The sequence below is a fragment of the Chrysemys picta genome, chromosome 4, assembly GCF_011386835.1.
Source record: "Chrysemys picta bellii isolate R12L10 chromosome 4, ASM1138683v2, whole genome shotgun sequence".
In the NCBI taxonomy this organism is placed as follows: domain Eukaryota; kingdom Metazoa; phylum Chordata; order Testudines; family Emydidae; genus Chrysemys; species Chrysemys picta.
In genome coordinates this window covers 64,035,988-64,044,900 of record NC_088794.1, presented here as the reverse complement: position 1 = coordinate 64,044,900, position 8,913 = coordinate 64,035,988, and the positions used below count along the sequence as shown (strand labels likewise).

At 40.7% G+C, this 8,913-nt stretch overlaps 1 protein-coding gene across 1 annotated transcript in view; it reads right to left on the bottom strand.

Annotated features, from left to right (window-relative positions):
• The window catches only part of CCDC73 (coiled-coil domain containing 73), a 158,717-nt gene that overhangs the window by 20,460 nt on the left and 129,344 nt on the right, over nt 1-8,913 (bottom strand). The window contains exons 13-14 of the mRNA XM_065592461.1: nt 3,193-3,303; nt 791-922 (exon numbers count right to left, since the gene is read on the bottom strand). Of these exons, the coding sequence (XP_065448533.1) occupies nt 791-922; nt 3,193-3,303 (243 nt within the window). The remainder of the gene's footprint in view (nt 1-790; nt 923-3,192; nt 3,304-8,913) is intronic.

The window sequence follows — 8,913 nt, the reverse complement described above, 5'->3', positions numbered from 1 at the left end:
TTCTGGCTGAGGTAACTGCCACTAGAAATGCCACCTTCATAGAGAGGTGAAGAAGGGAGCAAGTTGCAAGGGGTTTGAAGGGGGGTCCCATCAATTTTGCTAGGACTCCATTCCAATCCCAAGGAGGGACTGGGTCTCATAGCTGAGGCTACAATCTGGCCAAATCCTTTAGGAATTGGGTGATGATGGAGTTGGAAAAAAGGATCTATTATCCACCCATACGTGGAAGGCCAAAATAGCTGCCAGATGCACCCTTAGAGAGCTAATAGCCAAACGTTGTTTTAGATTTAGAAGATAGTCCAGTATGAGGTCCAGGGGTGCTCGTTCTGGAGATGCACGTTTCCTCTGAGACCAAATAGAGAAGCACTTCCACTTAGCCAGGAATTTCTAGTTGAGAGTTTTCTGCTATTCAGAAGCATGTTTTGAACATCTTTGGAGCAGGACTTTTCAACGGGCATCGACCATGAAGCATCCACACTGTTGGATGGAGAGCTTGGAGGTTGGGATAGAGCAAGCACCCATGGTCCCAGGACATTGTCTGGCTCCAAAAGGAGGGACAGAAGTGGCTTGACCAACAGGAAAAAACCTACTATATGCTCAGTAAATTTCAGACTGTTCTTGGATCATTATGTTGGAGAAATGATTGAATAGAGCAAAACAGAAGTTTAAATTGCTTAGATTAAGTGGAGTGCACAGCAGGATTGCAAACATTACCAAAGCATCTTTTCTTCACTGATATCTTTACAAGAAATATAAGGTTTTGCAACCATTAAATACTCCTTATTTTTACCTGCAGATTTTCCTCTTGCTCAGTATGTTGATCTTTCTGAGAAAGGTGGCAGTCTTGGAGATGTCCATAAGCTTCTTTAAGTGATACCAGCATATTTTTAATAGCATCCATTTCTATTCTCAAGTCTTCCTCCTGTAATCATTGAAAGGTCACAGAACAAGTGAACACACCAACCTTTTTGCATATGGAAACCCGAAAGATAATTTTTATAGATATATCAACAGCTTCTCAAATTAAGATAAACTGCTACTCTGAAACCTATAATAAAAAAAAGTAAAACGTCTGAAACCTCACAATAGAAGTAAATGACAAAACAGGTGCCTCTGAATGCTATAACCAAAACCAGCCAATTTTCTTATCCCCTTCACTCAGGGTACGTCTACACTGGAATAAAAGACTCACAGCATGGTCATGGCTGGCCCAGGGCAGTTGACACTCGTGGAGCTAGAAATTGCTTTGTAGACATTCAGGCTCAGGCTGGAGCGTGGGCACTGGGACCCTTCCCCCACATAGTCCCACAGCTTGGGGTCCAGCCCAAGCCCAGACATCTACACAGCAGTTTTACAGCCCCACAAACGTGAGTCAGCTGACCCAGGTCAGCCCAGGTATTTAATTGCTGTGCCAACATACACTCAACATACAGATTTTAGACACATATCCATTATCTCTTACCCTCTTCTTGCTCTAGCCTGGGTTTTGGTCACCATTTATTCCAGTTTGTAAGACTCAAATGCATAGACAGTGGTAACTGTGTTTGTTAGGTTTCAGAGTGGTAGCTGTGTTAGTCTGTATCAGCAAAAACAACAAGGAGTCCTTGTGGCACTTTAGAGACTAACAAATTTATTAGGCATAAGCTTTTGTGGGCTAGCACCCACTTCATCAGATGCATGGAGTGAAAAATACAGTAAACAGAATATACATTATAGCACATGAAAAGATGGGAGTTGCCTTACCAAGTGAGGGGTCAGTGCTAACGAGCCAATTCAATTTAGGTGGAAGTGGCCTAGTCTCAACAGTTGACAAGAAGGGGTGAATACCAAGGGAGGGAAAATTACGTTGTTAGAGTCTTTTATTCTACCCTGCAGTGAAATGGAGGTTACTTCCTTGTAACCAGAGTTCTTCAAGAAGAGCCATGTGTATTGATCAAGGGAAAGCCAGGATAGAAATTAAAAACTATAAAAAAAAAAAAGCTGTTGACAGTTTGCCATGTTTTCATAAATGCCTTGAAAACATGAAAAGTTTATTTTCTTACCCCAAAATATTTCCCTTCCTCTTTTGTATGTATAATATCTCATATTATTATAGTTGATTTGTTATTGCAAATTTACTGCAAAGTTGCTGTTACTGAGTTGTTGGTTTTTTTTAAGAAACCATTCAATATTTGTTTAAAAATACATATAAAGTAGTACCACTAAAAACAAATATTGAGGGTAGGTCAGTACTTAAGCCAAATAATCTTGATAAAGTTCCTTTAATTTTCATAATTTCAATTTATGGGGGGTTACACTAGACTTTTATAATGTAATGTATAATTTATAAATGACTTTTTTAATGTACAGGAATACAATCTAGAAAATGCAAATGGTATATTTGTAATAGTTTAGGTACTATGACAAGGTTCTGTAATAGAAATATAATTTAGCCAATGTAAATGCAAAATACATTAGTACAGTGGTCCTCAACCCAGAATCTGAAGTTCCCTGAGGGGGCTGGGAACAGGTTTCAGGGGGGCCACCAAGCAGGGCTGGCATTACACTTGCTGGGGCCCAGGGCAGAAAGCCAAAGCCCCACTGCATGGGGCTGAAGCCCAAAGCCCCACGCCCTGCCACCCAGTGCTGAAGCCTAAGCAACTTAGCTTCGCAGGGTCCCCTGTGGCATGGGAGCCAGGCAATTGCCCTGCTTGCTACCCCCTAATGCTGGCCCTGGCTTTTATATGCAGAAAAACAGTAGTTGTGGCACAGGTGGGACATGGAATTTTTATAGCATATTGGGGAGGCCTCAGAAAGGAAAAGGTTGAGAACCCCTGGTATTAGTGCATGCTAAGGAAACATCAATACCTCCGATGTAAGCAGTGGTTGACAAAAGCATAAGTCTGGAACTATATCTAAGTGCTAAGGTTAAATTAAAAAACAAACCAAACAAAAGCCTCCATTTGGCCTATGTGGTGTAGGCCCAAAAGAGATGCATGCCTGGCCTTCTAAAATGCAGAAGTCAAATGGAGTTTCTACTAAATCTACCTTTTAAAATATTTTTGACACAAATTTGGAGTGTCCAGGAAAGAAAATATTTTACTTTTTCATACATTATTTTTGCAATATTTTCATGGGTTTTAGGAATTATTTGAAATGTTTGACTATTCCAAAACCCTTTGACTATACTAACATTTAATTTAATAAACTTACATCTTTTTTCCAAGTTCTTAGTGCTTTCTCATGCTCATTCTGAAGATTAAGGAACTTTTCTTCATTTTCTTTTGCCTTCTCCCTTTGCAGCTCATTATCTCTTTCAAGGGTCTGCAATAAAATTAATTATCCAAAAAATAATCAATATCACATTAATGAATTTTGATGTGTTTTATGTTGCTTGGACCTTTGCTTCTAACATGCTGAAAGTGCCATACAGATCAGTGATAATGTGCTCACTCAACAATAATTTTCATAAATTAACAGAAAGGTGCTTATAGTATAGCTAACAGGAAACAGGGGGAGGTTATGAAAAAGAAATGGCTATAAAAGGGTATAAAAACACTTGCCATTATTCAGTTTCAGTGCATAAGTTTTAATGTGCTGAAAAAGTAATATGAAGTGTAGAGCTCAGAAATATGAAATGTAGCACAATCAAATCCCAGTGTACTTAAAGAAAAAACTACAGTATAACCAAAGAAAATATTTTTGTCTTTTGTTATCACAACTTATACGCAAACTTGCTTAATAACCTTTTCTATAATTTGAATTGTTTAATTTAAAATTGTAAAACACATCTGTTGGTATGTCAAATATTTAGTGTATGTCTGATTGCCCTTTATTTTTATTGGTTTACTGAAATTGAATAAAAGTGCTTTAAAAAGAATAGTAATATGCTATTAAGGTTTTTTTATGCTGTCATAATTGTGCTTCTAATGTTTCTGGGCTTACTCAGTGTCAACTTTACTGTCATATTGATAAATTAAAAGCAAGCTCATGTAAATCAACAGTAACAGTTCTCACACATCTCTCTAGTACTGCTGGAATTTTATCCTATCATATTTTTATAACAAAGTGCAGAAGATAAAAGACTTACGGTATCCATTACCTTCTATAAAGATCATACAAACACATTTGAAAATGTAAACACAGTTTTAATGCATGTAACTACATGATCAACTGTATTTATAGGATTTCGCTGTGATTCTTTGAAACCACTTCTGAAAAAATGTCAGATATAAAACATTCTTCAAAGGAATTCTTTTCTACTTCACTTTATAGCTACAAAAATATCAAATTACTTTTTGATTTACTTAATCTTAACATGCCTATAATCACTGTCTAGTTAATGTAGCCACACTATAAAATATTTGGGGAATGAATATAATATTCAGCATTTAAAAACCTACAGTAGCTCATTCCTACATGTGTGGAGAAGCTTACTTCATGATCTGTGGGGGAAATATACTAACACCCACCTAATTAAATAATAAAAGATAGTCTGGACCCATAAAGAGATGTTCCCTTCCACTGCTGTTGACCAGCCAGCATCCATGCAGTGAGGTTCAGAAAAGCTGGATCAAGATGGAGGATTTTCCCCTCTGTCTGGAAGATTACATCTAGCTGGAAGAGGTAGTAGGACTGGAGGTCAAATGGAGAGATTCATCAAGTCTGAGACTCAGACCTGCCTTAGCAAGGCCAGTGCCAGTGTGATCATCTGGCTGATTGCTGTCTGAATTTCCTGATGATTCTTACAACTAATGGGATTGGAGGGTATGTATACATTAGTCCTGGAGCCCTGGGGATCAGCAGCACATCTGACAGAGAATCCTGGCACTGACTCCTCTGGAGCAGAATCTGAGACATTTCTTGTTCTCTTTCATTGCAAACAGGTCCCCCTATCTGATGAAGATGTCCTGTATGATGGTATCTTTTACTGATCACATGTAGTTACTTCCAAACTGCTTCCTCAGGTGGTCTTCCAGAACATTCTGCAAGCCTTGTAAGTTAAGGGCTTTTAGGGTAATTTAATGTCAAATGCAGAAATTCCATAGATGTACAGCTTCCTGACAAAGTGGGGTGGATCTTGTTTCCCGTTGCCTGTTGATATAAAACATCTCCATGGTGTTGTCTGTCATAATCTGAATGGTCAACCTTTTCAGGAGTGGAAGGAATGCTGTGCAAGTCCGGCAAATGGCCCTGAGCTCTAGGAGTTGTTCTTTGAGATGTGTTGCACGTATCCATTCCACTTTGTGCACACCCAGTACACTAGCATCAGATTTTTCCCTTGGGGTGCTCATAGGGGTGGCACATGCCCCCTCTACTGCCTCATGCTGCTGCATAATACTATAAAGGGCTGAGCTGCCCTCGACCTCGCTCAGTTCCCTCTTACCAGACAGACTCCAATATACAGAGGAAGGAGGGTGAGATGTGGATTAGACATGTGCAATGCAAATCAAAGAACGATAATTACAGGTTAATAGCAGTTTTTCTTCTGCAAGTGATTGCCCATGTCCATTCCACTTCAGATGACTCTCAAGCATTTCAATCTGGAGGTAGAATCAGAGTCTACCTGCATAATGATTAAAGGACTACAGTCCAAATCTGGCGTCTTCTCTAGACTGTTGAGAGATGGCATAATGAGACGCAACAGTATGCAAAATGAAGACCAAGTTGCAGGTCTACAAATGTCCAAAATAAGTACTTGAGCTAGAAGAGTTGCAGAAGCTGCATGTGCTCTGGTTGGCTGTGCTAACATCCTGTTCAATGGAGTAATATTGGCCATGTCACAGCACAATCATATACAGGAGGAGATCCATGACGGAATTCTTTGAGAAGAGATTGGAAGGTCCTTCATCCTATCTGAAACTTCCATGAATAATTGCAAGGATGAGCTAAATGATTTATTCCTGTCAAGTAAAATGCTAAAACACTCTGCTAACATCCAACATATAGAGCCTATCCTCGTGTATGAGCATGAGGCTTAGGAAGAAAATTCGTAAACATATTGCTGACTGATGTGGAAGTGAAAAACATTTTGGTGAAAAACTTTGGATGAGGGCATAGGCATACCTTGTCCTTGTAGAAGACTGCATTTGGTGGTTAAGATATCAGAGCTCTCAATCCACCTACTTTTCTTGCTGAGATAATTGCCACTGAAAAGGCTACCTTTATTAAAAGATGGAGTAATTAACAGGTAGTCAGCAGTACAAAGGGAGAACCCATTAGTTTTGCCAGTACTAAGCTTAAATCACAAGGGGAATAGGATCCTCTACTTGGGGATATAACTGGTCCAGACCCTTCAAAATCCTGATTGATAATCACTCTGTTTTCCTATGTCAATCCAGAAGGTTGAAAGCCGAGATAGCTGCTAGGTGAATCCTGGCAGAACTAATGGCAAGACTTTGGTGTTTCAGGTATAACAAATAGTCCAGCACATGTTGTACTGGAAACCCCTTATTGTGGACTAGACAGAGAGAGACTTCCATTTCAACAGATAAAGCTACCTAGTCTAAATCTTCCTACTATTCAAGATAATGTTTTGTAACTCCTTTGAACAGATCTCTTCCTGAGGTGTTAACCATGGAGCATCCAGGCTGTATAACGGACCTCCTGAATGGAATGGAGATGACTGTGGTCCTGTGATATCAGATCTGGGTCTTGTGGTGTCAATGGAGCCTTAGTTGAGAGGCTCAGCAGTGGAAAAGCAATACTGGTGAGGCCACGCCGGTGCTATGTGTATCACTCAAGCATGGTTCTGCTTGATTTTAACAACACTCTTTGAAGGAGCAGAACCAGAGGATATGTGTACATGATTTTGTATTTCCAGGGAAATAGGAAAGCATCCATCAGAGACCATGCTAGAGAACAAAATGGATGACACTTCCTGTTGATGCAGGTTGCACACAGTTGGAAAACGAACCTGACTATATCTGGGCAGAGACCACACGTGGTGACTAGTGAAAAACCTGCTCAGTAGGTCTGCCAGACTGTTCTAGAAGGTGGGAGGCTTTGAGATGGATTGAGTTAGTGACAAGTCCCAAAGCAGCATTGCCTCTTGGGAAAGAAGTGTTGATATGACCGCTCTCTGTTCAAACAGAACATGGCTGCATGTTGACCATAAGTACTAGCAAATTTCTTCCCTTGATATGGGGAAGGAAAGTGTGACAAGCTAGATGAATGGCTTTCAACTCCTACATTATATGGAGAGCTAAATCCTGGCTAGACCAGACAGTCTCTGAATCTACTGAGATTGCAGGTGGGCCCCCCAACCTAAGGCAGAACCATCCATAACCAAACTCAAAGTTAGTTGATGGGGAGCAAACAGAACTCCCACACACATACTGGATTGGTCTATCTACCAATTGAAACAGTCTAAGAATGATGTTAGCCCTCAAGCCACCATATCCAATGAATGACAAATAGAGGAGTACACCAAGCTCAGCCAGCCCTGCAGCTTTCTGAGTTGAAGCATAAGACTTGGGGAGAGTACAGGCAGGAAAGGCTTGGCAGTGACCTGATAAGGTGTAAATGGATGAATATGAACTTTACTTTAAATGTTTGTTAAATTTTAATATATTACAATCCGAGAGAGAGTGTGAATGGAGAAAAGGGTTGGTGAGTTACTGAAGAAGCCTGTGGAAGGAGGAAACTGAGGCAGGAGTCATTTGCAAGGTCATCCTAAGGCCACAAGGGATTGCTCAGCTGGTAGCCACACAGTGACATTCTGCAACAGTTGTAACTGAGATAAAATAACCAGTGCCTGCATCGGTGCCAGATGGACCCTTCCTAAGCATGAGCTACCCTTTTCTGTGGCAGAGCAAGAGGAATTCTGCCTCTTAGAGCCAGGACATGTTGACAGTGACCTGGATTAATGCCCCTTAGCGGAGTGGTGCTCCTTTCTTCCCCTGACCTCAGAAGTTTTACCAGTTGAAGAAAAGACTTTCTTAGATGTGACCCTCAGAGCTATGAGCTACAGAGCTGACAGCAGTGCTTTTTGAAGAGGACTGCTTAGAGTTTTCATTCCCAGCCACTCCAGGACATGAAGAGGGGTGTATCAATCTCTCCAGCAAAAACAAATTCAAGCAAGTCTCTCTCTTATGTTCTGTGTTCTGCTTGCGAATGACTTGCAAATGGCATCTCTCTCAGGGATGTGCCTCTCACCAAGGCATAATGAGCATCACTGGCTTACAAGATGGACAGTTATTAAAACGTGGAGACTTTTGTTCTACTCTAAGGGATTGACTTAGCAGCAGGAAATCTGACACAGAAAAGAAGGATTTTTTGGTTTGTTTTAAAAAGGAAACATTATGGAAAACTTATGACTGACTAAGGCCATGTCAACACTATCACTTATGTCGGCAAAACTTATATTGCTGAGGGGTGTGAAAAAACACACCTGATCAACAACATAAGTTCCGCCAGCATCAGTGGTAGTGTGCACAGGATGACGGGCTATTTTAAGCTCCAGTCACTTCTTAGCCTCTTTGCTGAGACTTTCAACTAGGATATCAATTAGTTCCAGTTTGGAAAGTTGTGGGGTTTTGTTTTTTTAGTAGATATGTATACTGATTGGGAACTAGATTTGCTTTCACAGTTCAAACAGAAATGTATTATTTTTTCTTCTTCTTCGAGTGGTGTCCCTATGAGTGCTCCAATTCAGTGTGCCTTTGATTGGAGATTTTCTGCTGCTACAAGTTGGAAGTTAGGCAATATCTGAGCTATTTGTTCACTGTGGAATCCTCTTTATGTGTATAAATGGTTCTAAATACCTTTAGATAGTTAAGGTATGTCTACACCAGTGGTTCCCAAACTTGTTCCGCCGCTTCTGCAGGGAAAGCCCCTGGTGGGCCGGGCCGGATTGTGTACCTGCCGCGTCCGCAGGTTTGGCCGATCGCGGCTCCCAGTGGCCGCGGTTCGCTGCTCCAGGCCAATGGGAGC